At 62.8% G+C, this 24,196-nt stretch overlaps 3 protein-coding genes, 12 non-coding genes and 2 pseudogenes across 20 annotated transcripts; 15 read left to right on the top strand and 2 right to left on the bottom strand.

Moving 5' to 3' along the window:
- The first annotated feature begins 2,961 nt into the window (after nucleotides 1-2,961).
- Nucleotides 2,962-3,080, top strand: LOC135451984 (5S ribosomal RNA). Its single transcript, XR_010441493.1, has one exon. It is a non-coding gene; the product is annotated as a 5S ribosomal RNA (ribosomal RNA).
- A 259-nt stretch (nucleotides 3,081-3,339) lies between these two features.
- LOC135451983 (5S ribosomal RNA) lies at nucleotides 3,340-3,458 on the top strand. The gene has a single exon (XR_010441492.1). It is a non-coding gene; the product is annotated as a 5S ribosomal RNA (ribosomal RNA).
- A 259-nt stretch (nucleotides 3,459-3,717) lies between these two features.
- Nucleotides 3,718-3,834, top strand: LOC135451995 (5S ribosomal RNA). Its single transcript, XR_010441504.1, has one exon. It is a non-coding gene; the product is annotated as a 5S ribosomal RNA (ribosomal RNA).
- Nucleotides 3,835-4,092: 258 nt separating this feature from the next.
- Nucleotides 4,093-4,210, top strand: LOC135451996 (5S ribosomal RNA). The gene has a single exon (XR_010441505.1). It is a non-coding gene; the product is annotated as a 5S ribosomal RNA (ribosomal RNA).
- A 256-nt stretch (nucleotides 4,211-4,466) lies between these two features.
- Nucleotides 4,467-4,582, top strand: LOC135451999 (5S ribosomal RNA; annotated as a pseudogene).
- A 257-nt stretch (nucleotides 4,583-4,839) lies between these two features.
- LOC135451997 (5S ribosomal RNA) lies at nucleotides 4,840-4,956 on the top strand. The gene has a single exon (XR_010441506.1). It is a non-coding gene; the product is annotated as a 5S ribosomal RNA (ribosomal RNA).
- A 259-nt stretch (nucleotides 4,957-5,215) lies between these two features.
- Nucleotides 5,216-5,334, top strand: LOC135451981 (5S ribosomal RNA). The gene has a single exon (XR_010441491.1). It is a non-coding gene; the product is annotated as a 5S ribosomal RNA (ribosomal RNA).
- Nucleotides 5,335-5,593: 259 nt separating this feature from the next.
- On the top strand, nucleotides 5,594-5,710 carry LOC135451994 (5S ribosomal RNA). Its single transcript, XR_010441503.1, has one exon. It is a non-coding gene; the product is annotated as a 5S ribosomal RNA (ribosomal RNA).
- Nucleotides 5,711-5,962: 252 nt separating this feature from the next.
- On the top strand, nucleotides 5,963-6,074 carry LOC135452000 (5S ribosomal RNA; annotated as a pseudogene).
- A 602-nt stretch (nucleotides 6,075-6,676) lies between these two features.
- On the top strand, nucleotides 6,677-6,795 carry LOC135452016 (5S ribosomal RNA). Its single transcript, XR_010441521.1, has one exon. It is a non-coding gene; the product is annotated as a 5S ribosomal RNA (ribosomal RNA).
- A 259-nt stretch (nucleotides 6,796-7,054) lies between these two features.
- Nucleotides 7,055-7,173, top strand: LOC135452012 (5S ribosomal RNA). Its single transcript, XR_010441518.1, has one exon. It is a non-coding gene; the product is annotated as a 5S ribosomal RNA (ribosomal RNA).
- A 257-nt stretch (nucleotides 7,174-7,430) lies between these two features.
- LOC135452001 (5S ribosomal RNA) lies at nucleotides 7,431-7,549 on the top strand. Its single transcript, XR_010441507.1, has one exon. It is a non-coding gene; the product is annotated as a 5S ribosomal RNA (ribosomal RNA).
- A 256-nt stretch (nucleotides 7,550-7,805) lies between these two features.
- On the top strand, nucleotides 7,806-7,924 carry LOC135451992 (5S ribosomal RNA). Its single transcript, XR_010441501.1, has one exon. It is a non-coding gene; the product is annotated as a 5S ribosomal RNA (ribosomal RNA).
- A 259-nt stretch (nucleotides 7,925-8,183) lies between these two features.
- On the top strand, nucleotides 8,184-8,302 carry LOC135451980 (5S ribosomal RNA). Its single transcript, XR_010441490.1, has one exon. It is a non-coding gene; the product is annotated as a 5S ribosomal RNA (ribosomal RNA).
- A 423-nt stretch (nucleotides 8,303-8,725) lies between these two features.
- LOC135451728 (autoimmune regulator-like) lies at nucleotides 8,726-12,187 on the bottom strand. Its single transcript, XM_064721183.1, is given in 12 exon segments — nucleotides 8,726-8,920; nucleotides 9,084-9,152; nucleotides 9,397-9,493; nucleotides 9,576-9,785; nucleotides 9,908-10,023; nucleotides 10,315-10,392; nucleotides 10,545-10,691; nucleotides 10,694-10,899; nucleotides 11,003-11,074; nucleotides 11,169-11,339; nucleotides 11,423-11,597; nucleotides 11,681-12,187. Coding segments are annotated over 12 exon segments (1,563 nt in total). The 5' UTR covers nucleotides 11,822-12,187; the 3' UTR covers nucleotides 8,726-8,839.
- Nucleotides 12,188-14,781: 2,594 nt separating this feature from the next.
- Nucleotides 14,782-19,007, bottom strand: LOC135451934 (uncharacterized). Its single transcript, XM_064721603.1, has 2 exons — nucleotides 18,887-19,007; nucleotides 14,782-18,273 (listed from the first exon to the last, which is right to left on the bottom strand). Exon 2 carries the CDS (start codon nucleotides 18,238-18,240, stop codon nucleotides 17,392-17,394), a length of 849 nt encoding a protein of 282 aa, XP_064577673.1. The 5' UTR covers nucleotides 18,241-18,273; nucleotides 18,887-19,007; the 3' UTR covers nucleotides 14,782-17,391.
- SCLY (selenocysteine lyase) lies at nucleotides 18,991-24,164 on the top strand. Of its 6 annotated transcripts, none has more exons than XM_064721590.1 (14): nucleotides 18,991-19,091; nucleotides 19,463-19,565; nucleotides 19,635-19,747; nucleotides 19,836-19,936; nucleotides 20,073-20,229; nucleotides 20,515-20,642; nucleotides 20,741-20,905; nucleotides 21,219-21,325; nucleotides 21,659-21,695; nucleotides 22,011-22,094; nucleotides 22,246-22,348; nucleotides 22,524-22,599; nucleotides 23,241-23,431; nucleotides 23,931-24,164. In XM_064721590.1, the coding sequence occupies exons 2-13, from the start codon at nucleotides 19,516-19,518 to the stop codon at nucleotides 23,398-23,400; spliced, it is 1,281 nt and encodes a 426-aa protein (XP_064577660.1). In that variant the 5' UTR covers nucleotides 18,991-19,091; nucleotides 19,463-19,515; the 3' UTR covers nucleotides 23,401-23,431; nucleotides 23,931-24,164. The 6 variants fall into 6 exon arrangements, with proteins under 6 accessions (XP_064577660.1, XP_064577665.1, XP_064577666.1 ...); XM_064721593.1 differs by lacking the exon at nucleotides 18,991-19,091 and adding an exon at nucleotides 19,198-19,314; XM_064721591.1 differs by lacking the exon at nucleotides 18,991-19,091 and adding an exon at nucleotides 19,338-19,356.
- The last annotated feature ends 32 nt before the right edge of the window (nucleotides 24,165-24,196 follow it).

Raw genomic sequence — 24,196 nt, 5'->3', positions numbered from 1 at the left:
CTAAACCGGGCCCGCCCCGCTTATTTTTCCGAGATCAGACGGTGGGCTTTTCCAGGGGGGTATGCCTAGCACCCACCGGCCCCCCCGCAGCGCTCTCGAGCACCCGAAACCACCCCCCCGACACGCGACGCCGCACCGGCACCACGCCACCTCTCCGCCACACGGGCCCCACCCCGGGCCCCTGGCCACGCCGCCCGGGCCACCCCTCCCCCCCCAAGGCCACAACCCGCACCCCAAAAAGCAACCTCCCCCTCCCTGCGGCCCGGCCTCGGCGGGCCCGGAAAAGAGGCCCGCCCGGGCACCAAAGGCGCCAAAAGAGATGCCTACAGCACCCGGATTCCCAGGGGCGGTCCCCCATCCAAGTACTAACCGGGGGCCCACCCGCTTAGTTCCGAGATCAGAAAATCGGGCGTTCTCAGGGGTAGGGGCCGTGGCCCCACCGGCCCCCCCGCAGCGCCTCGAGCCCCGGCCCCACCTCCCGGACACCCCCGACCCCCGCACCGGGCACCCCGCCACCTCTCCCCCACACGGGCCCACGCCGGGCCCCGGGCCACCCGCCCGGGCCACCCCTCCCCCCCCAAGGCCAAACCCGCACCCCAAAAGCACATGCCCCCTCCCTGCGGGCCCCTGGCCTCGGCTCCCCAGGCAAAACGAGAGACCCCCCGGGCACCAAAGGGCGCCAAAAGAGATGCTACAGACCCGGTTTTCCCAGGGGGTCTCCCCCAAGTAAAACCGGGCCCGACCTGTTAGCTTCCGAATCAACGAATCGGGGTTCTCGGGGTGGTATGGCCGTGGGCCCCCCCCGGCCCCCCGACGCCCTCGGGCCCCGGCACCACCCCCCCGGGCACCGCCGACGCCGCACCGGGCACCCCCCCGCCACCCTCCGCCACAAGGCCCACCCCGGCCCCGGGCCCCCGCCCCCCGGGGCCCACCCCCCCCCCCCCAAGGCCACAACCCGCCCCCCAAAAAGCACCCCTTTCCCCCCCCCTCGGGCCCCCGGGCCTGGGCTCCCCAGGAAAAAACAGAGACCGCCCGGGCACCAAAGGGCCAAAAGAGACCCCAACCCCGGGGGTTTTTCCCCGGGGGTCTCCCTTTCCAAGAAACTAAGGGGCCCCCGCCCCGGGTTAGTTTTCCGAAAAGACGAGATGGGGCGTTCTCAGGGTGGTATGGCCGTGGCCCCCCCCGGGGCCCCCTCGCGCTCTCGACACCCGGCACCAGCCCCCGGCACACGCCGACGCCCCCCCGGGGCCCCCCGCCACCCCCCGCCCACGGCCCCCCCCCGGCCCCGGCCCACCCGCCCGGGGGCCCACCCCCCCCCCCAAGGCCACCCGCCCCCAAAAAAACCCCCCCTTCCCCCCCCCCGGCCCCGGGGGCCCCGGGGCCCCCCCGGGGAAAAACGGGCCCCCGGGCCCAAAAGGGGCGCCAAAAGAATGCCCCCCCGAAACCCCAGGGGGCCCCCAAAAAAAAAAAAAAAAGGGGGGTTTTCCAGGGGGCCTCCCCCCAAAAAAACCGGCCCCCTCGGGTTTCCCAAACCCCCCCCAGCCTTTTCCCGGGAAAGGCCGGGGCCCCCCGGGGGCCCCCCCCAACCCCCCCGGCACCCCCCACCCGGGAACCCGCCCCCCGGGCCCGGCCCACCCCCCTCCCCCCCAACCCCACCCCGGGACCCGGCCACCCCCCCCCCGGGCCCCCCCGGCCCCCCCCCCCAAAAAAACCCCCCGGGCACCCCCAAAACCCGGGGGCCCCCCCCCTTTTGGCCCCCGGGGGGGGGCCTCTTTTGCCCGGGAAAACAGGCCGGGCCCAAAAGGGGGGGCCAGGGGGGTTTTGGGGGTTTTTTTTTCCCAGGGGTCCCCCCCCAAAAGGTCCCGGGCCCCGGGGCCCTGGGGGGGGCCTTTCCCCGGTGCGGGTCGGCGTTCCGGGTGGGGGGCCCGGGGTTGGTCCCAAGGTTGGGGGGGGCCTGGGGCCCCGAAACCCCCGGAAACGCCCGCCGCACCGGGAAACCAGGGGCCCCTTCCCCCCGGGGGCCCACGGGAAAACCGGGGGGCCACCCCCGCCCGGGCCACCCCTCCCATCGCCCCCCCCCCCAAAACTAGGGCACCCCTTAAAAAAGGGGCCCCCCCCGGGGCCCCCCCGGGGGCCTCCCCCCGGAAAGGGGGGGTTTTTCCCCCCGGGGTGCCCGGGGCCCCAAAAAGGGGTTCCCTTTGGGGGAAACCCGGAACCCAGGGGGGCCCAAACCCCAAACCCCGGCCCGCCCTACTTATTTTTCCGGGGAAAAATCGGGGGGGTGGGGATTTCTAGGGGGGAGGCCGGGGGAAGGGGGGGGCCCCTGAGGCTCTCGGCCCCCTTTTTGGTCCCGGCTCTAGGGCCCGGGCACCGGGAAACCCCCCCCTTCCCCCAAAAGGGGTGGTTTTGGGGGGCCCCCGGGCCCCCCCCCCCCCAATGCCCCCGCCCCCAAAAAGGGGCCAGGGGGCCCCCTTTTGGGGGGGGGTTGGGGCCCCGGTCCCCGGGGCCGGGCCGGGGGCCGGGAAAAGGGGGGCCCCAAAAAGGTCCCTCAGACCCGGATTGGGGGTTTTCCCCCCACCGGTTTTCCCCCAACCGTCCCGATCTGTCTGATCCGGAAGCTAAGGGGGGGGGGGCCCGGGTTTTAATATTTGGGGGGGGGAGACCGCCGGGGAAACCCCCGGGGGTTGTAAGGCATCTTTTTTGGGGCCCCTTTTGGGGGGGCCCGGGGGGCGGTCTCTCTTTTTTGCCTGGGACCCGGGGCCAGGGCCTGCAGGGGGGGGGGGGGGGTGTGCTTTTGGGTGCGGTTTTTTGGCCTTGGGGGGAGGGGTGGCCCGGGCGGCGTGGCCAGGGTCCGGCGTGGGCCTGTGTGGCGGAGAGGTGGCGGTGGTGCCCGGTGCGGCGTCGGCGTGTGCGGGAGGCTGGTGCCGGGTGCTCGAGGGCGCTGCGGAGGGGCCGGTGGGTGCCTACGGCCATACCACCCTGAGAACGCCCGATCTCGTCTGATCTCGGAAGCTAAGCAGGGTCGGGCCCGGTTAGTACTTGGATGGGAGACCGCCTGGGAATACCGGGTGCTGTAGGCATCTCTTTTGGCGCCTTTGGTGCCCGGGCGGTCTCTCGTTTTGCCTGGGCAGCCGAGGCCGGGGCCTGCAGGGAGGGGGCAGGTGTGCTTTTGGGGTGCGGCTTGAGGCCTTGGGGGGCGAGGGGTGGCCCGGGCGGCGTGACCAGGGTCCGGCGTGGGCCTGTGTGGCGGAGAGGTGGCGGTGGTGCCCGGTGCGGCGCCGGCGTGTGCCGGGAGGCTGGTGCCGGGTGCTCGAGAGCGCTGCGGAGGGGCCGGTGGGTGCCTACGGCCATACCACCCTGAGAACGCCCGATCTCGTCTGATCTCGGAAGCTAAGCAGGGTCGGGCCCGGTTAGTACTTGGATGGGAGACCGCCTGGGAATACCGGGTGCTGTAGGCATCTCTTTTGGCGCCTTTGGTGCCCGGGCGGTCTCTCGTTTTGCCTGGGCAGCCGAGGCCAGGGCCTGCAGGGAGGGGGCAGGTGTGCTTTTGGGGTGCGGCTTGTGGCCTTGGGGGGCGAGGGGTGGCCCGGGCGGCGTGGCCAGGGTCCGGCGTGGGCCTGTGTGGCGGAGAGGTGGCGGTGGTGCCCGGTGCGGCGTCGGCGTGTGCCGGGAGGCTGGTGCCGGGTGCTCGAGAGCGCTGCGGAGGGGCCGGTGGGTGCCTACGGCCATACCACCCTGAGAACGCCCGATCTCGTCTGATCTCGGAAGCTAAGCAGGGTCGGGCCGGTTAGTACTTGGATGGGAGACCGCCTGGGAATACGGGTGCTGTAGGCATCTCTTTTGGCGCCTTTGGTGCCCGGGCGGTCTCTCGTTTTGCCTGGGCAGCCGAGGCCAGGGCCTGCAGGGAGGGGGCAGGTGTGCTTTTGGGGTGCGGCTTGTGGCCTTGGGGGGCGAGGGGTGGCCCGGGCGGCGTGGCCAGGGTCCGGCGTGGGCCTGTGTGGCGGAGAGGTGGCGGTGGTGCCCGGTGCGGCGTCGGCGTGTGCCGGGAGGCTGGTGCCGGGTGCTCGAGAGCGCTGCGGAGGGGCGGTGGGTGCCTACGGCCATACCACCCTGAGAACGCCCGATCTCGTCTGATCTCGGAAGCTAAGCAGGGTCGGGCCCGGTTAGTACTTGGATGGGAGACCGCTGGGAATACCGGGTGCTGTAGGCATCTCTTTTGGCGCCTTTGGTGCCCGGGCGGTCTCTCGTTTTGCCTGGGCAGCCGAGGCCGGGGCCTGCAGGGAGGGGGCAGGTGTGCTTTTGGGGTGCGGCTTGAGGCCTTGGGGGGCGAGGGGTGGCCCGGGCGGCGTGACCAGGGTCCGGCGTGGGCCTGTGTGGCGGAGAGGTGGCGGTGGTGCCCGGTGCGGCGCCGGCGTGTGCCGGGAGGCTGGTGCCGGTGCTCGAGGCGCTGCGGAGGGCCGGTGGGTGCCTACGGCCATACCACCTGAGAACGCCGATCTCGTCTGATCTCGGAAGCTAAGCAGGGTCGGGCCCGGTTAGTACTTGGATGGGAGACCGCTGGGAATACCGGGTGCTGTAGGCATCTCTTTTGGCGCCTTTGGTGCCGGGCGGTCTCTCGTTTTGCCTGGGCAGCCGAGGCCAGGGCCTGCAGGGAGGGGGCAGGTGTGCTTTTGGGGTGCGGCTTGTGGCCTTGGGGGGCGAGGGTGGCCCGGGCGGCGTGGCCAGGGTCCGGCGTGGGCCTGTGTGGCGGAGAGGTGGCGGTGGTGCCCGGTGCGGCGTCGGCGTGTGCCGGGAGGCTGGTGCCGGGTGCTCGAGAGCGCTGCGGAGGGGCCGGTGGGTGCCTACGGCCATACCACCCTGAGAACGCCCGATCTCGTCTGATCTCGGAAGCTAAGCAGGGTCGGGCCCGGTTAGTACTTGGATGGGAGACCCTGGGAATACCGGGTGCTGTAGGCATCTCTTTTGGCGCCTTTGGTGCCCGGGCGGTCTCTCGTTTTGCCTGGGCAGCCGAGGCCAGGGCCTGCAGGGAGGGGGCAGGTGTGCTTTTGGGGTGCGGCTTGTGGCCTTGGGGGGCCAGGGGTGGCCCGGGCGGCGTGGCCAGGGTCCGGCGTGGGCCTGTGTGGCGGAGAGGTGGCGGTGGTGCCCGGTGCGGCGTCGGCGTGTGCCGGGAGGCTGGTGCCGGGTGCTCGAGGGCGCTGCGGAGGGGCCGGTGGGTGCCTACGGCCATACCACCCTGAGAACGCCCGATCTCGTCTGATCTCGGAAGCTAAGCAGGGTCGGGCCCGGTTAGTACTTGGATGGGAGACCGCCTGGGAATACCGGGTGCTGTAGGCATCTCTTTTGGCGCCTTTGGTGCCCGGGCGGTCTCTCGTTTTGCCTGGGCAGCCGAGGCCAGGGCCTGCAGGGAGGGGGCAGGTGTGCTTTTGGGGTGCGGCTTGTGGCCTTGGGGGGCGAGGGGTGGCCCGGGCGGCGTGGCCAGGGTCCGGCGTGGGCCTGTGTGGCGGAGAGGTGGCGGTGGTGCCCGGTGCGGCGTCGGCGTGTGCCGGGAGGCTGGTGCCGGGTGCTCGAGAGCGCTGCGGAGGGGCCGGTGGGTGCCTACGGCCATACCACCCTGAGAACGCCCGATCTCGTCTGATCTCGGAAGCTAAGCAGGGTCGGGCCGGTTAGTACTTGGATGGGAGACCGCCTGGGAATACGGGTGCTGTAGGCATCTCTTTTGGCGCCTTCGGTGCCCGGGCGGTCTCTCGTTTTGCCTGGGCAGCCGAGGCCAGGGCCTGCAGGGAGGGGGCAGGTGTGCTTTTGGGGTGCGGCTTGTGGCCTTGGGGGGCCAGGGGTGGCCCGGGCGGCGTGGCCAGGGTCGGCGTGGGCCTGTGTGGCGGAGAGGTGGCGGTGGTGCCGGTGCGGCGTCGGCGTGTGCCGGGAGGGGTGCGGGTGCTCGAGGCGCTGCGGAGGGGCGGTGGGTGCCTACGGCCTACCACCCTGAGAACGCCGATCTCGTCTGATCTCGGAAGTAAGCAGGGTCGGGCCGGTAGTACTTGGTGGGAGACCGCCTGGGAATACGGGTGCTGTAGGATCTCTTTTGGCGCCTTTGGTGCGGGCGGTTCTCGTTTTGCTGGGCAGCGAGGCCGGGCCTGCAGGGAGGGGGCAGGTGGCTTTTGGGGTGGGCTTGTGGCCTTGGGGGGCGAGGGGTGGCCCGGGCGGCGTGGCCAGGGTCGGCGTGGGCCTTGTGGCGGAGAGGTGGCGGTGGTGCCCGGTGCGGCGTCGGCGTGTGCCGGGAGGCTGGTGCGGGTGCTCGAGAGCGCTGCGGAGGGGCCGGTGGGTGCTACGGCCATACCACCTGAGAACGCCCGATCTCGTTGATCCGGAAGCTAAGCAGGTCGGGCCCGGTTAGTACTTGATGGAGACCGCTGGGAATACCGGTGCTGTAGGCATCTCTTTGGCGCCTTTGGTGCCGGCGGTCTCTGTTTTGCCTGGGCAGCCGAGGCAGGGCCTGCAGGGAGGGGCAGGTGTGCTTTTGGGTGCGGCTTGTGGCCTTGGGGCGAGGGGTGGCCCGGCGCGTGACCAGGGTCCGGCGTGGGCCTGTGTGGCGGAGAGGTGGCGGTGGTGCCGGTGCGGCGTCGGCGTGTGCCGGGAGGCTGGTGCGGGGCTCGAGAGCGCTGCGGAGGGGCCGGTGGGTGCCTACGGCCATACCACCCTGAGAACGCCCGATCTCGTCTGATCTCGGAAGCTAAGCAGGGTCGGGCCCGGTTAGTACTTGGATGGGAGACCGCCTGGGAATACCGGGTGCTGTAGGCATCTCTTTTGGCGCCTTTGGTGCCCGGGCGGTCTCTCGTTTTGCCTGGGCAGCCGAGGCCAGGGCCTGCAGGGAGGGGGCAGGTGTGCTTTTGGGGTGCGGCTTGTGGCCTTGGGGGGCGAGGGGTGGCCCGGGCGGCGTGGCCAGGGTCCGGCGTGGGCCTGTGTGGCGGAGAGGTGGCGGTGGTGCCCGGTGCGGCGTCGGCGTGTGCCGGGAGGCTGGTGCCGGGTGCTCGAGAGCGCTGCGGAGGGGCCGGTGGGTGCCTACGGCCATACCACCCTGAGAACGCCCGATCTCGTCTGATCTCGGAAGCTAAGCAGGGTCGGGCCCGGTTAGTACTTGGATGGGAGACCGCCTGGGAATACCGGGTGCTGTAGGCATCTCTTTTGGCGCCTTTGGTGCCCGGGCGGTCTCTCGTTTTGCCTGGGCAGCCGAGGCCAGGGCCTGCAGGGAGGGGGCAGGTGTGCTTTTGGGGTGCGGCTTGTGGCCTTGGGGGGCCAGGGGTGGCCCGGGCGGCGTGGCCAGGGTCCGGCGTGGCCTGTGTGGCGGAGAGGTGGCGGTGGTGCCCGGTGCGGCGTCGGCGTGTGCCGGGAGGCTGGTGCCGGGTGCTCGAGAGCGCTGCGGAGGGCCGGTGGGTGCCTACGGCCATACCACCCTGAGAACGCCCGATCTCGTCTGATCTCGGAAGCTAAGCAGGGTCGGGCCCGGTTAGTACTTGGATGGGAGACCGCCTGGGAATACCGGGTGCTGTAGGCATCTCTTTTGGCGCCTTTGGTGCCCGGGCGGTCTCTCGTTTTGCCTGGGCAGCCGAGGCCAGGGCCTGCAGGGAGGGGGCAGGTGTGCTTTTGGGGTGCGGCTTGTGGCCTTGGGGGCGAGGGGTGGCCCGGGCGGCGTGGCCAGGGTCCGGCGTGGGCCTGTGTGGCGGAGAGGTGGCGGTGGTGCCCGGTGCGGCGTCGGCGTGTGCCGGGAGGCTGGTGCCGGGTGCTCGAGGCGCTGCGGAGGGCCGGTGGGTGCCTACGGCCATACCACCCTGAGAACGCCCGATCTCGTCTGATCTCGGAAGCTAAGCAGGGTCGGGCCCGGTTAGTACTTGGATGGGAGACCGCCTGGGAATACCGGGTGCTGTAGGCATCTCTTTTGGCGCCTTTGATGCCCGGGCGGTCTCTCGTTTTGCCTGGGCAGCCGAGGCCAGGGCCTGCAGGGAGGGGGCAGGTGTGCTTTTGGGGTGCGGCTTGTGGCCTTGGGGGGCCAGGTGTGGCCCGGGCGGCGTGGCCAGGGTCCGGCGTGGGCCTGTGTGGCGGAGAGGTGGCGGTGGTGCCCGGTGCGGCGTCGGCGTGTGCCGGGAGGCTGGTGCCGGGTGCTCGAGAGCGCTGCGGAGGGGCCGGTGGGTGCCTACGGCCATACCACCCTGAGAACGCCCGATCTCGTCTGATCTCGGAAGCTAAGCAGGGTCGGGCCCGGTTAGTACTTGGATGGGAGACCGCCTGGGAATACCGGGTGCTGTAGGCATCTCTTTTGGCGCCTTTGGTGCCCGGGCGGTCTCTCGTTTTGCCTGGGCAGCCGAGGCCAGGGCCTGCAGGGAGGGGGCAGGTGTGCTTTTGGGGTGCGGCTTGTGGCCTTGGGGGGCGAGGGGTGGCCTGCGGTGTTTTGCTTATCTGTGGTAACATTTCATTTATTTGTCTGCAGACCTCCTTTCTTTTGTATTTGTTTTTTTTTGTTTCTTTTTCTTCTGTTTCTTTTTTTATGAAGAAATAGGATTTTTTGAGCCTTCCGCTAAATATATTATTTTCAAGTTATTGAATTTTATTTGCTCTTGCCTGTATTTTATGTACATTTTCAGTGCACTTGTTCTCTGCTGAGTGTCACTGGGTGTAGCCTGCCGTTTTGCTCTGTTTGTGGCATTGTCGGTTGTCCTGTTGACGGTCAGTGTTGTATTCTGTGACTTCTTTGTGCTATCATTATGCCTGCATTCATCTTGTTTTACGTGTGTCTCCGAGGTTTCTTTCTCATTGCTTGCCATGTGGATTCTGCTGCTTGGTGTGTGCTCTAGGCAAGGAGCCCCTGTGTTTCTGCCAGCGGCCGTGCCATAGTCTGGAATGCCCACTGCAAGATCCCATCCCACGTGCTCTGTGGGATAGCCCCAGGTGTTCATTTTCTCTTTCCATCCCACATCCTTTCCCCTGTCCAGGCACATGCTGCCTGACCCATATGCCCATGATCCCCTGTGGGCCACACCAGAGACATGGTCCCCTTTGCATGGAGTCTGCCTGTTGGTGTCACGCAGTCTTACCTCCCCTAGCAGCGCGTCAAGCTCCTCCCGGCTCAGCACAGGGTCACTGCCAAGGGCTCCATCCTCTGCCTGTGCATGGAGAGATGTCCTGTCAGCTCTCTTGCCACCCTCAGCCTGTTCACCTTTTGGTGAGGATTGCTGTCCATGTTCAGTCCCTCAGCTGGTGTGGCCCCAGCTCTTGCTCCCCCAGTGCAGCTTCACTAAATTGCCTCCATGTTGTGTCAGCCTGTCCCTCAGCGTGCCTGACCCACCTCCACCTTCCTTCTTCCCTTAAGCTCCACTTTTCCTCTCCCACCCCGCTCCTGGTGCTGACCTTGGCTGCTGGAAGCAGTTGGTCTCCAGCTGCTGCAGTGGTTCCCAGACCGCCTGTGTCCAGGGTGCCCATGCAGGACATGCACAGCTGTAGCCCCCTAGACATCAGAGGTGACACAGACCGTCAGGGCAGGACCCTCCAGAGACGAACTGGCATGTGGGGCATGATGGGGAACTCACCTGGGGTCCCCACTGGGAGCAGGACAGTGGTGGGGAGTGGGGATCCGGGTGCAGCAGCGGCTGCAGACACTCCCCTCCGCTCCACCCTGCTGGGTGTCCTGCGCCGCCTCCCCCAGGGTCTCGGGGGGTCTCTCCACAGGCAGGTCTGCCTCCAGCAGCTGGCCTGGTTCAGTCACGTTCTCCACGCAGGAGCCACAGCGCCACGTCCCGCTGCGCAGTGCGAGCAGAGCAGTGAGGGACGGCAGGGGGCACTGGCATCCCTGCGTGCCTGGGACTCACCTGGGGACGTGGGGCAGCGGGGGCACTGGCATCGCTGCGTGCCTAGGACTCACCTGGGGACGTGGGGCAGCGGGGGCACCAGGCAGGCAAGGTGAAAGGCCCTGGGGCAGCCGTCACAGCAGATGAGCTCACCACCGTCACCGCATGCTGCACACTCATCCTCATTCTCCTGTCCCCGGGGGAGTGGGCAGGGGTCACTGCCACCCTCACGGGCTGAAGCCATGGCTGTGGCCAGGTATTTCACCGCCCTTGCCCTCTCCCCCTGCATCACCCACCCTGCACCAAACATACCAATCCTTTCAGGGTGGTAAGATTGCCTGTTTCTTGGGGGTTGTAATGTGGTGAACCCCCAGGAGCTGAACCCTGTGTTTTCTTTTCATGGCCAAGGCAAATGAACATGCCAGGGGAACCCCCAACAGTTCCTGCTGGGGCTGCACCAGGTGTCACATCGAGGGCTCACCTGGTGGGGCGCAGGGTCCTGGCTGTAGACAGTGGCTGCTTGCAGCTGGCCCTGGGGGTGCAATTGGGTTTCCCTGTTCTGTTGGCGAGACAAGAAGGGGTTTTGAGAGGCACTGCTTGCACTGGGGGACACCCCCAGGCCATGGCTATGATGCCATGCAGGAACAACCCCCTGCCACAGCTTTGGCAGCTGCACAAGATGGGGTGAAAACATGAGGGGGGTGTCTGTACACTTTGGCATGCCTTGGGCTGGGCGGGAGGCTTCAGGCTGTGGCTTCTGCTCCTGGCCTCTGGCTCCTCGCAGGCAGTTGGGGTATATGGCTTGTCACCAGCTCTGCTGCCCATCTTGGAGCTGTCTGCAAGAGAGGCCAGAGGCAGCTCCAGCTCCTTTCCCACCTCGTCCTGCCTGAGGGTGGCTCCTGAATTTGGGGACTAAACTGGGCAGGAGGTGGCTGGGCTGGGCTGTACTTACTTGGGTCCAGCACGTGTTTAATGAGGATGCCCTCGATGGCCCCACGGCTGACGGGCACCTCACCACCTGCCACAGCCACCGCTCTCTGCACCGAGGCAGCCACTGCCTGGAGAGCTGCGGGCAGGAGATGGTTCAGTGGGGTGGGTAGCCCCCTGCCCAGGGCTGTGGGCAGACAGGGCACACAGGCAGAAGCTGCCCTGGGGCTTTCGGCACTCACCACTGGCACGAGAGGTGCGGGGGGTATCTGTGCCCTCCGGCTTCTTCACAGTCTTTGCCTTCACCAGGGGCCCTGCAGCATTGTGAGGATGGGCGTCAGGGGGCACACCACAATACCTCGGGGGCAGCACCCTGCCCCATCTCCATCCTGCTCTGGGTGTCCATACCAGGACTGGCACTGTGCCGTGGAGCGGCCTGTGCCGCCCGGGCCTTGTCCCGCTCCTCAGGGGCTTTCCTCTTGCCTTGGGGTCTGTGTGGGGCCGGTGCTGTGGGGCTCGGGGAGAGACGCCTTCCACGGCGCTGCCGCCCCAGCTCCACCTCTGCAAGAATAACGGGGACTGGGAGAGGCACCAGCACCCCGGCTGTCACCCCTGCCCGCTGTCAGCCCCCGGGGGTGCCCGTCCCAGCTGACCCCCACTACCTCTGGGGAAGGCGCCGCGGAGAGGCCGGAGCCGGGAGTAGCGCTCCAGGTTGTAGTCCTTGAAGAGGACGGCCCAAAAGTCCCGGAGGGCGGCGGTGTCGCGGCCCAGCAGCCAGGTGAGCAGCGCGTGGAAAGCGCGGTGGGAGCCCTCCCGCTCCGCCCGGCTCAGCGTCTCCTGCCGGGCACAGCACGGCCAGGGCTGCCCTCCGGCCCTGCGGCCCCCACAGCGTGACCGGTCGGCCGGACCCGCAGCCTCACCTTGAAGATGTGGTCAGGGACGACATCGTGGTCAGCCAGGCCATGCAGCAGTGGGAAGACGTCGTCCACGGCCATGGCGATCTCGGTGCGGTGCAGCTTCAGCAGGCGCCGCAGGTCCCCGTCGCTGCCCGGGCCTGCCATGGCCGGGGACTGCCGGAGCCCTCAGCCGCCCGTGCACTCACTCCCCTTTAATACACCCCGGCCCGGCACCAGAAACCTCACCGGAGTCCCGCAGCCCCACTCATTTCTGTACGAGGCCGTAACCTGAGCCTGTCCCTCCGGCGGGCGGCGGCGCTGGGCTTGTCCCCAGCTCCGGGGACATGAAAAGGAAACACGGGGTTCAGCTTGTCCCCACTGCCCAGCCCCGGGCTCGAGGTCCGGCACCTCCCCAGCTCCGGGCGGCAGCAGCCGGCGTGGGGTCCCAAACCCGCGGGGAACGCCCCGGGGGGAGCAGGGACAGGGGTCAGTGAGGTCCTGGCAAGGGACCCCCACCTCTCTCATATCTGCAGTCACCCAGGCGTCTCCCAAAATTTCTGGACTTTCCGCAGTAGCTGCTTCTCTCATCCAGAAACTCGGCTGCAGGAGCATGTGGGAAGTAAGAGCCCAGCAGCTGGGGGTGTGACAGCAACAAGAGAGTCAGGGTGTCTTAGAGTGTGTCCTGCCCCCACACTGCCCACTTCCCTTCCCAGCATCTCTCATAGACAATGTGGTATGTCTCAAGATAGAAATACTGCAGGAGGAACTGTCTGGGTGCTCACATAATGAATGCATTCCACAGACAGAGGAGCCAAGATGTGAGTGATTTAGGGGTATGTTTGCCTGCAAAAAGATGTAAAATGCTGCTGGAGACTGGACCAATTCAGCAAATTGGTCTCCTGCAAGCAGCTTCTGTGGGGCAGCAGGAAGTGCTGACATACAAAGAAACTCCACAAAATGTGTGTTGGGGTACAACTGAGGATGCTGAACAAGCAAATGTCTTGCCAGAGCCATGGCAGTGCCACGAGTACACGCAGGGAATACCTGGGCAGGTGCAGCCCACAGCTCTGCCAATACCCACTTCCCAAAACTGAGGGTATGGAACGGCAAAAAGCCTGGAGCCAGGGAAAAGCTGGCTCCTTGAAAGTATCTGGCATAGCCAAGTCTGGGGGCCTGGCTGCTCTGTACCAGGTAGCTGGAAAAGTGAAAGCTCAACAGTTCCTAGCCCAACTCCCAGACGTTTGGATTTCCCCAGGATCAATTTCTAGCGTCCCTCCCTCTGGAGGTGTGTGTGGGCTGCCCAGCAGGCTGTGCCAGGGGGGCTGTGGCTGTGCACAGCTGTCCCCAGGCCCTGGAGCAAACCCAGACCTGAGCAGGACCAGAGCACTGTGCAAGAGGGGACACTGCTGGCAGCACAAGGGGAATCAGGAACTTTCATTGCTATGTCTTAAAAGAATGGAGCAGTATCTGCTGGCTCCAAAGCTGTGCCAGGAGGAAGCATCTGCTGTCAAGAAACTCAGGAAGAATAACAAGACAACACCCTTGGTGAGAGCAGGAAATACCCTTGCACGTGTCTTGTTAATAAATTAATGTGGTTGCCCTTGGAAAGGCTCGCCCTGCAGCTCCTTTCAGCATTCAGGGGGATTTTTCCCGTGGAGCCAGTGAGAACCAGAGGCTGGGGGTAGGGCAGGTGTCATGCTGGGTTCCTGTGCCCCACACCAGGATTTCTGTGCCCAGCTCTGCCACAGTGGGGATGGCTTCACCACCAGTGTGCCATGCATCCCCCCAGGGGAACAAACGTGGATGTCAGGTGGCTCAGGAGCTTCATCTCCCCTCCTGGAGCTGTGCCCAAGCCTGGCCACTGGCACTGAGCACAAGCACAGCTGTGACACAGCCTCACAGGTCTGCCCCATTCTTCCCAGAATCACTTTTTCCCAGTATCCCACCTGCAGTGCCACAATTTATCACTGTCAGCCTGTGTTAAACTGTCTGGCACGTCCCCCTGCCCACCCAGCTCCCTCCTGGGGAGGCACTGCCCAACACTCCATGAGCCATATGCCCACAGAGTTCAGCTTGGACTTGTTTTAAATTCCAGCTTTGTGACTCTTTCTGTGCTGAGTCACAGACGTTGTTTTCCACATCCAGCCCACTCAGTAGTGCCATGATTTGCATTTTGGGTTGTGTTTTTTGTGTTCCTTCCCCTTTCCAAGAGGGAGGGGACGCAGAGCAGTGGCCAGGAGAGGCACATCCATGCTGGGAAATCAGGAGGGTGTTTCTGTACAGCCTCACTCTGGCCGGCCTGGGCAGCTCTAAGGAACTTGTAAAGGCTGCAAAAAGGCATTTATTGTCTGGAGCAGGCATGTGCCCTGCCTGGCTGTCAGGGCCCCAGGCTGGGGTGCAGGGCTTTCAGGATGCCCCCTCCTTTCTGTTGCTCCCCGTTGTAGAAACCAGGACTCAAGGGGTGAAGGATTACAATGTTTCTCCCCAAATACCCAGTAAAATCAGTGACTCATCATCCAGCACAAGTATTTGTAGCCCCTGGGATGCACTTTGATTTCCTCCTGCAAAATCCATTGATGCAAACATGCCCCTTCCAGCACTTCCTCCTTTCCAATTTCCCTTCCTTGCTGAAGTCCCGTGGTGCAAATCATCTCTGTGTGTCTCTCTTGGACACAAGTGCTCCTCACTCATCTCAAACAACATCCCTGAAACACAGTCAGGAGAACAGGCAGCAGTGGAACACTCATGCATGGGATCACACCAGGAAGGCAAGGAGGCCCCACCTTTGTCTGTGATTCCAATCCCACCATGCCTGAGGCACACAGAGTCCTCATGAAACACTGCAACCATGTGCAGACATTTTATTCCTCTCCCCTTACCTTCAGATGCTCCAGATTCCAGCATCTTTGAAAAAAAGGGCTCCAAGTGGGACCCTGTGCCAGATTCCCATTTCTGGCAGCTTCCCTACCACCGCCCCACACGGTCTGCACAGGAGCAGCTCCTCCTGCATGCATCCCAGCTGCTCCTACAAGGGCCTGGGAAGGAGAGCTGAAGCAGAGAACATTTACTTTTGCTTCAGTTTCCTCTTTCCTCCCCCTTTAGAAAGAAGAAACAAAAGCCCAGAGTTCTGTTATATTAATTTATTTGGGACACACCAAAAAGGAAAGTCAACAACTGTTAACGTACAAAAGTACAGAATCCTGGGACAAGATTTACTGTCCTGATTAAAAAGGCACCATGGTCCCAAAGAAGAGTAATCAGAATACCAGAATACATGATTTAGAAATTTTCCCCCTGTTGCAGCAGAAACAGAGCCAGGCTTTGGCTCTATCCACAGTCAAACCCAGTTTAAAAAAAACCCAAATATGATTTTAATGTGATAAACTCTGCTCAGCCTGTACAGGATGTCGTGAAAAGAATCACAGCCTAGAAGTTGGTCAGATTTTTTTTTGTCTTATTTTGAAACGCTGAAGGTGATTAATCACTAAATAGATAACAAGGAAGACAGCAGAATGCTGACACCTGCGGCTTGACTTTCTGTCAGACACGTCAGTTCAACTGAGACCAGCAGGCTGAGTGTGGGGCGTCTGAATGAAATGTAATTCCCTGTGGTAGACAGGAAGTCAAATTTGACAACCTTAATTTCCCTGAATCCCTGAAAATCATAAAGCACTATACAGCTGTGTTCCATATCCGAGCCAACCCAAATGGATTTGCTTTACACACAAGCATTTATACTGTCAGCTATATCTGTAATAAAAAGGGGACTTACAGCAGTTATTAAAAAACTCCTACTTTGGCGAGGTCCGAGCTTGGCTATATTCCCTGCTGAAACAGAGCTGCTGGTGTAGAGACCCAGTGAGAGGCTCAATCCAGCACCTCTGGGCTGGAAGGCAAATAGTTTAAACGTGACATAATTTGCATGGGGAGGTCAGTGAAGCATGTCAGAGAGAGGAGATGGAGGGAGGCTGCGAAGCCTCAGGCAGCGGAGGCTCAAGGGTGCTGCTACCAAACCTGTGAAACTACGAGTGGTGCAGAGCACGCGGCGGGCACTAAATACTTTGGAGCGAGTTACCATGGAGAGCTTGTCAGAGACACAGAGCAAGGACCCTTGTAAGGAGCACGGTCCCTGAGAAGGGACACACAGCTCACAGCCAGACAGATCTGTGCCAGGTGGCCGAGGCTGGAGCCTGCCTGGGCAGCCCGGCCAGGCCGCCGTGTCCCAGGGAACCAGCAGCTGCCCCGTGTTTCATTCCTCCTTTGGCACAGGACTTCAAAGCAGTCCGAGGACTGATTCATCAAAAGTAAATGAACTGTCAAAATTATTCGTACATGCATTTATTGTTAAAGGGAGCAAAAGCCAAAGAATGAAAGAGCACGAGTTAACATCAGTAAATGATGTGCAGGACGGAGAGGAAAGAAACGGGGAAAAGCTGAGATACTGGAGTGGGGAAACCAACATTCACACTGGAAGGTAAATTTTAAAACCAGGCAAGTTTGCGCTCTTTCTACCACAGATCTTTTGTGGACAAATAGAGACTTGGGGGTTTTCCATTTTCAGTGTGGTCTGGCAAGGTTTGGGCATCTCACCAGAGAGATCTCCAGCACTGGGTTTCACTGGAAGTTCAAGTCTCTCACATTTAAAAACCAGTAAAGCAACTCTTAACTAAAATGTCACAGATAGTCACTGCTCAGGATGTACGTGGGCAAGAGGGTCACGCTTTGTTCAAACAACCTCCGGGTGGAAAACTACCATTTCCCCCCTGCTGGTCTACAGACACCACCTCGGGGGTGGAAGAGCAAGCCCAGATGTCGGTGCCTGCTGCTGTGAACACCACAGCTACACCTGGGAAGGCTTATTCTTCCCTATGTCCTATAAAGGCAGTATAACAGTTTATAAAATTACTCTCATCTTAAAACTAAATAATGCAATTTGCATTTTCTCCTATGTTAACCCCCTCCCCCCAAAGATAAAACATTACCACTTCATTTAGGATTCACACCCCAGATCCTATATTAGGGACTTCATGATGAAACTCATCCAGTTACGGGAAGGTTTATCCTGATCAAGGAAACGTTGGTAAAATAGAATCTAGAATAAAACATTCAGAATCACCAATGCTTTAACAGCCAAAGCACTCCACTGTCTTCTGCTCTCTGCCTGCTCCTCAAGCAGGAGAGCAGTCCCTTTCCAAAAGCACAGCATGCCTCTCCGGGGCTGGTGACACACGCTGCAAACCCACTTCCTTCCTGGCAGAAACGCCAGCTCCCGCAGGAAGCCAAGCATCTTTCACCCCCACTGCAGCCAGGGCTCTTCAGCACAGGGATTTTCTGTCAGCAACAAGTCCAAGTTACCACCCTGCAGTAAATCCGTGTCCTGATTCACGCTGTTAGGCCACCGCTGGCTCAGAAATGTTGAGAGACTTCCAAACCCCACGGATGCAGACAGGACCTTGGAAGAAGAGGCTTACGTGCTACGTAACCTTGGATCATCCTCTGCATCTGAGCCTTGGCATCGCTGGCTGCTGACAGCTCATCCTTCCAAATCCATATGGTTTAGTCCTTGCTGTCATTGTCACCATCCCAGCCCTCTTCCCTGGAGGCAGCATGTTCCTGAGCTCTGGCTTGAGGATCTACAACAATCACTTCCAATGAATGGTGGGATTTCAAACTTGCCTAACGTGTGCATTGCTACCTTGTACTCCAGCAGCTCTGCCCGCTCTCAGCGGCGGGCGCTAGCAGTTTTTCACCTTTTCCACAGTCTCATAGAAGCCAGGCCTGACCCTGCGGATGCTCATCCGTATGTGCTCGCCCTCCAGGGGCAGGTCAGTGCCGGCGGCAGTGGCGGTGCAGCGGCGCTTCCGCCGGCCCCGCAGCGAGAAGGCCGGGGCGCCGCCGTTCTCCTCCTCCACAGGGTACAGCTCGTCCACGCTTGTGCCCTCATCCGACTGCTCCTCGCCCTTGTACTTCATCTCCTTTGCCTTGCTGCTCTCCTTCTCTTCCCTGGCGAGCTTCCTGAAGTGCTCCAGACACTGTATCTTCTGCCTTCTCTCCATCATCTTCAGCTCCTGCTTCTCTGTGAAATCTTCGTAGTACATCTTTCTCTCGTTCCTCTGATCTTCCAGAAACTTCCACTCGATGCTGGTCATTTTTATCCCACTGTACTCCTCCAGTTTATCCCTCAACTGTGTGTCTGTACAAAACACATCAAAGAGCTTCTCCGAACTCTCGTTGAATCTGTCGGCTCGCTCGGAAAAAGCCTGGTTCTGTCTCTGCTTCCTGGTCTGGTACAATCGGGTGAACTCCTCGTACATTTTGAGGATGAGTTTCTTTATGTTCTGCGTGGCGATGGTGTGCAGGTTGCAGACCAGCCAGTGCTCCTGCAGGTGCTCTGCGAGCAGCTGGGCCGCGTCCTCCTTGGAGCGCTGGGCCTGGCCGGCCCTCTTGGGCTGCAGCAGGTACAGCATGTTCTGCACCACATCCTTCTTGGTGGGCAGCACCCCCTGCGCGAAGCCCGACGACTCCACGTACTCCACAGTCCCCAGGGTCTTCCGTGCCCTCACCTCGGTGTCCAGTGATTCCATCACTGCTCGGTAGTTCTGTGGTTACGACATAATCTGAAAGACGGGAGGAAAAGAGAGGAATGTGTCAAACGAGGCAGTTTTTTCCACGCAGCAGAAACAAGCCGATGTAAGCCGCGCTGAGGCCAATGGGACGCGGGGCTTTGCGGCGCTCCGCCGCTGTTGGACGGCTGCGTTAGCCCGGCCCATCCCAGCCCCTGTTCCGCGAGCCTATCGCTCCTCGGAGCGGCTCCCAGAGCCTAATACGGCGCGTCTGCGTGCGGGAATTCGGCTTTAATTGAGTTTTGCACTTCGCCTTGGCAATTACAGCGAGGCAGGCAGGCCGGGGCCGCAGCGCCAGCCCGGCCGTGCCCTGCCCCGGCTCCGCCCGCCTGACCCCGCCACAGCGCCCGAACCGCCCGCTCCCCCCCGGCCCTGAGCGCGGCCCGCACCGCCGCAACCCCCCCGGGGCGCGCAGCCGCGAGGCACGGCCGCCTCGGGCGCATCCCCGGGCAGCTCCCGCGGCTCGGCCCCGCACCGGCCGCGGCACGCGGGGCCGCCTCCGCCGTGCGGCGCTGAGTCACGGCGCGGCGGGCCCCGGGCGCCGCCCGCCCCAGCCCTGCGCGCAGGTCGTCGCCTCTCGCCCCGGCGCCCCCCGCCCAGCACTCACCGGCATCGCGCGGAGCGCGGCGCGGAGCCTGCGCAGGGCGCGGCGCGGAAACCGCACCGACGGTGCCGCCGCCATCTTGACGAGGGGAAACACCGCCCCTCCCTGGCCTTGCGTCCGTCCCGGAAGTACCGCCCACACCCGCTCTCCGGATGCGCACTGCTCGCGGGCCACGCCCATTCCGTCTCGGGCGGCGCGTGAGCAGCGTGTGAGTGACACCCGCCGCGGTGCGGGGGGGTAGAAAGGGGGACGGGGGGCTCGCGCACCGCCCGCAGCGGGCAACGGGAGCCGCGTGCGCTCGCGGAGCCCCGCCAATGGGCGGGCGGCAGCGGATTGGGCGGCGCGGCCGGGGGAGCGCCGTGACGGAGCCCTTCCTGCGGGGCAACTGATTGGTCAGTGCCCTGAGGGGGCCCCGGCCAGTGAGCTGATTGGTGGGTGCCTTGGCTGTGGGGCAGGCAGGAGGGAGCTGATTGGTGGGTGCCTTGGCTATGGGGCAGGCGAGAGGGAGGATGATGGGTGTTGTGGTGCCCCAGGCAGGGCAGGTGCCTGGTCCCCCATGTCTGTAACCCTCGATGCCAGGTTGGTGACGGCAGCCAGACGGTGACACTGACAGTGACACAGTGACAGCGGTGATGGGCGCGGGGACAGAGCCGGCGGAGGCGCAGTGTGACTCATTGGAGGGGTGAGGCCCTGCCCTGCCCCGTGCTCCCCCTGTGCCCCCCAGCACCCTAATCTGCCCCTGCCCCTACAGGAGGATCTACCTGGACTACAATGCCACCACCCCCCTGGCCCCCGAGGTGTCCCAGGCCGTATGGGATGCCATGTGCCAGGCCTGGGGCAACCCCAGCAGCTCCCACCCTGCAGGTAGGGACCAGGATGGGCCATGTTCCCTCCTCGGGCTGGCCCGTGTGGTGACAGGAGCCCACGGGAGCTGCTAGGTCTGGTCCTGCAGGCAGCAAGGCCAAGGAGCTCATCGGCAGCGCACGGCAGAGCCTGGCCAACATGCTGGGAGGCCGCCCCGAGGACATCATCTTCACCTCAGGGGGCACAGAGGTGGGAGCAGAGGAACCCCCTTCCTGGGAATGCCTACCCACCACCTCCTCTCCAGCGAGCAGCAATGAGGAGAGTAGGGATGAAGGGCACTGTGCCCTTTCTGAGCTTCCATTTTCCCTCTCCTTCCCTCCTTCAGGCAAACAACATGGTGATCCACACTGCCTGCAGGCACTTCCATGACAGCCAGCGTGGAACAGGGAACAGCCAGGGCATACCACACATTGTGACATCGAGCGTGGAGCACGACTCCATCCGCCTGCCGCTGGAGCAGCTGGGGAAGGAGGGCCTGGCAGGTAAGTGGCACTGGCACAGATGAGGTTTGAATGGGGGACTTGTCTCTGCTGGTGTTCTCAGAGGAGGGCAAGATCCTGCATGCTCTGTGATGTTCCACTTTCTCCCCCTGGAGAAGGGCACCATTTCCCCCTGTGGTTGCTCATGTTGCCCTGGGCTGGATGTGTCACCTCCCTGCTCTGTGCCTATGCTGCCCACACACTCCTGCCCTGCTCAGTGGGGCACATGCAGCCCTGAGCGCTGACAGCCTACCCAGCCAGCCTCAGGGCTTGTCTCCTGGCCTGCAGAAGCCACCTTTGTGCCTGTGTCCCCACGGAGCGGGCAGGCAGAGGTGGACGACGTCCTGGCTGCCATCCAGCCAAACACCTGCCTGGTGTCCCTCATGCTGGCCAATAACGAGACCGGGGTGATCATGGTGAGTGTGGGCAGAGAGGGGATGGGGCAGAGATACCTCACAAAGAGGAGGTGACAGAGGGGAGCAGAAGGGATGCAGCCCCTCATCCCTGCCACCAGCCCGTCGCAGAGCTGAGCCAGCGCGTCTGTGCCCTCAACCGGCGCCGAGCGGCGCAGGGGCTGCCCCGGATCCTGGTGCACACGGATGCAGCACAGATGATTGGCAAGGGGCGCGTGGACGTGCAGGAGCTGGGCGTGGACTACCTGACCATCGTGGGACACAAGGTGTGGCCCTGCTCCTGTGGCCCAGCTGCTGATCCTGTGTGACAGCTCTGCTGGGCTGCCAGGGGGACTTTGGGTGCCCCACGCAGCTTAGTACCTCACCAAAGTTCTCCTGCTGGGTGGTGCTCTGCAGACAGACTTCACTCCTGTGGAACCTGTCTGGGCTGGGGTGCAGGAGGCTGAGCATGGGGAGCAGCTCTATAATGCCTTGTGCCTGTGCAGTGGGCAGGGGCCAGCACTGGAGGGTGCTCAGATTTGGGCAGGATGGCAGGAAGCACTGTCAGTGTCCCCAGGGTGACCGTGGCTGTCCCCACAGTTCCATGGCCCACGGATCGGAGCGCTGTACATCCGCAGCCCCGGCACTGCCACCCCGCTGCACCCCATGCTCTTTGGAGGGGGACAGGAGAGGAGTTTCCGGCCAGGGTAAGGGGCCACATGGTTACCTGGAGAGCTGGGCCCCTGGCTGGTGGCCAGGCCCCATGGGCTGCCTTGTCTGAGCTGAGCTGGCAGCTGTGTCATCTGCCAGCCCTGAGGCAAGCAACCCAGCACAGCAGGGAAATGGATCCATGCATGGAAACTCCCTGGAGCTCAGGCTTTGCCAAGGGTGTAACAGGGTGGAACTGCCTCCTTCTGAACCACCTCAGAGAGGTGCCCAGGAGCCCTTTCCAGTAATGAGGGGTCCCATGAGGCGGTCTGTGTCTCAGGGTTGAGTTTCTGTTCAGGAGAAATAACTCACTGGTCTCTGTTCCCTTCCAGCACTGAGAACACCCCGATGATTGCCGGCCTTGGCCAGGTCAGTTGGGATGGTCAAGGGTGAGTGGTGCAGAGCCAGCACAGAGACAGCCACTTGTGTTCCCTGGTCATCAGAAGGGACAAACTTGGAGTATGTGGGAGGGAGGGTGAGCTGGGAAAGGTGGTGGGGCTTTCTGGTGTCAGTTGAAGGAGGTGGCTTTGGCACGCTTGCTGAGGGTTTGCAGCCCTGACAGTCACCCAGCTCACAGGGCACAGGGCACTGAGAGGGGGCACAGGGGACCTGGCACTGCAGAGGCTGTTCCAGGCTGGGCTCACATCCAAGGGTCACTGGTGGAGCCTGTCTGTGTGTTCTCAGGCTGCAGAGTTAGTGAACAAGAACTGGGAGGCCTATGAGGCTCATATGCGGGATGTCCGGGATTACCTGGAGGCCACGCTGGAGGTGAGCACATCTGGTCCCTCCCCACAGTCTCAGGCTGCAGGGTGTGGGGCCTGGGGCAGGGTGGATATGTCCCTCTGTCCCTGCCCACCTCCTCATAAGGACAGAGCTGCTTGGAAACCCAGAGAGGTTCACAGCCCTCTGATTTCTCCAGGTCTCCTTTGGGAAGCAGAGAATTCGCTTCAACAGTCACTTTAAGGGCTCCAAGCGACTCTGCAACACCTGTAATTTCTCCATCCTGGGCCCAGGCCTTCAAGGTATCTCTTACCCTGCTGCTGTCCCATGATTGTTACACAGAGCCCAGCACCTGCCCCTCACACACCTGTGGCTGAGGCTGGGGGCACTTGGCATGGCTCAGGCAGGGAGGTGAGGCAGGAGTAGCCCTGGAGGGAGCCTTGGCACTGGGAGAGCTGTGCTTGTGTTGTGCTGCAGGACGGAGGGTGCTGGCTCACTGCAAGGTGCTCCTCGCCAGCGTCGGGGCTGCCTGCCACTCTGACAAGGGGGATCGGTGAGCACACGGCTTTTCCAGCTCCTGGGTGTCTTCGCAGAGGACAGGACTTGGGAGGGATGGAAACAGGACAGGGAAAGGGACAGTGGGTGGCTTGGGCAGCATCACCTGGAATAAATAGGGTACAGAGCTCCTCCTTCCAGAGGAGCTGAAGGGCTGTGAAGGGGATTCTTGCAGGAGACACAGCTGGAATGCTGGATTGCAGCTTGGAAGGAGTTTGTCCCTCCCAGCTGTGGTTATCCAGCTTTTTAACTCCTGGCACTACCAGAAGAGAGCCTGCCTTGTGTCTTTGTGTGCCTGGCTCACCTGCTCCAGCCCTGCTTGGGTGTCTAGATGGCTCCTTTAGGGGATATGGGGACTGTGGGTGCTTTTGGTCTAGAGCAATGCCCTCTGGATGTGGCAGAGCTGCCAACCCACAGGGACCTGGAACAGGCTCTTCTTAGAAGAGCCAGACCCCCCTTAGGGCAACAAGCCTGGTGGGATTGGGTGCCCCTGGAAAGCAAACAGGGGGCTGTGCAGGGATAGCTACCTGGAGCATGTCTGCAAATGTGATTGCTTCTGTGCCTCGGTGAGGCTCCCTGCTGATGTGTGGGGCATCCTCAGCCTTCCAGTCCAACCTGCTGGCCCTGGCTGTGTTGCAGGCCCTCCCCAGTGCTGCTCAGCTGTGGGGTTCCCCCCGAGGTGGCGCAGAACGCGCTGCGGCTGAGCGTGGGGCGCGGCACCACCCGGGCAGACGTGGACAGGGCTGTGCAGGACCTCGTGCAGGCTGTGGAGCAGCTGGAGCGGGACCAGGCCCCATAGAGCCCTGAATTGCTTCAGAGACACCACTCAGGTTCTTGGAGTGGGCCCCTGGGTGTGAGCTGCTTGTGCCAGCCTCAGGGGTGGCAGGGGGAGCTTCTGAGGAGGGGCCTTGGCTGCTTTGGGGCTGGGGCAAGACTCAGCCCTGCTGCACAGTGGAGGATTTTGTGGAGTCCTGTTGTCCAATACCCCTGGCTGGCCAGATGTACCTAGCTGGGTGCCTGCACATGTGTGTGTTGGCACAGCTGAGCCTAAGAGCTTGAGTCCCTGCAGAGGGACAGGTGTGGAAGTCATGATGGAGGAGCCTCATGACCTGGTTGCTTTCCACAAAGGAAGCTTTCCTGCTGTCTGAGCAGCCAGAGGAAGAAAGACCGTCTGCCCCAGAGTGAAATGAGGAGTTGATAGAAGCACAGCAGGATTCTGGGCTGGGAACTGCTCTGCCCTAAGCTGTCAAAGGGATTTCTGGCTGGGCAGAGCTTTCCCAGCACTGCTTTGTTTTACCTGCTCCCCTTTTCTTCTGTCCTTCCTACAAGGTGCAGAGCTCCTGTTGCCAGCTCCACCTGCTCCTCAAGGAAACGGTTCTCGGGGCAGCTGTGACTGTGCCAGCACCTGAGGGACACCTGCATGGCCCAGGGGGTCTCTGGCATCACCAGCACTGGAGGACACAAGTGTCACATGGATCAGGAGCGTTGCCATCCGGGCTGGCTGATGTCAGAGAACTTGATCTCCCTAAGTATTCATAGGAATAAAAGTAATTGCTGCTTCTTTTCACAAGTAAAATGTATTTTCTTTGGGGGAA

The sequence above is a fragment of the Zonotrichia leucophrys genome, chromosome 9, assembly GCF_028769735.1.
Source record: "Zonotrichia leucophrys gambelii isolate GWCS_2022_RI chromosome 9, RI_Zleu_2.0, whole genome shotgun sequence".
NCBI classification, from domain to species: Eukaryota; Metazoa; Chordata; class Aves; order Passeriformes; family Passerellidae; genus Zonotrichia; species Zonotrichia leucophrys.
The sequence above is the reverse complement of the archived record's forward strand: the minus strand, read 5'-3'. Positions and strand labels throughout refer to the sequence as shown.

Excerpts from the sequence above, each read along its gene's own strand:
- LOC135451934 (XM_064721603.1), bottom strand. The coding sequence starts at position 18,240 with ATGGAATCACTGGACACCGAGGTGAGGGCACGGAAGACCCTGGGGACT.
- SCLY (XM_064721590.1), top strand. The coding sequence starts at position 19,516 with ATGGGCGCGGGGACAGAGCCGGCGGAGGCGCAGTGTGACTCATTGGAG. Across the intron at positions 19,566-19,634 it reads CAGTGTGACTCATTGGAGGG|GAGGATCTACCTGGACTACA; the intron begins GTGAGGCCCTGC and ends CTGCCCCTACAG. Across the intron at positions 22,095-22,245 it reads ACCTGGAGGCCACGCTGGAG|GTCTCCTTTGGGAAGCAGAG; the intron begins GTGAGCACATCT and ends TGATTTCTCCAG.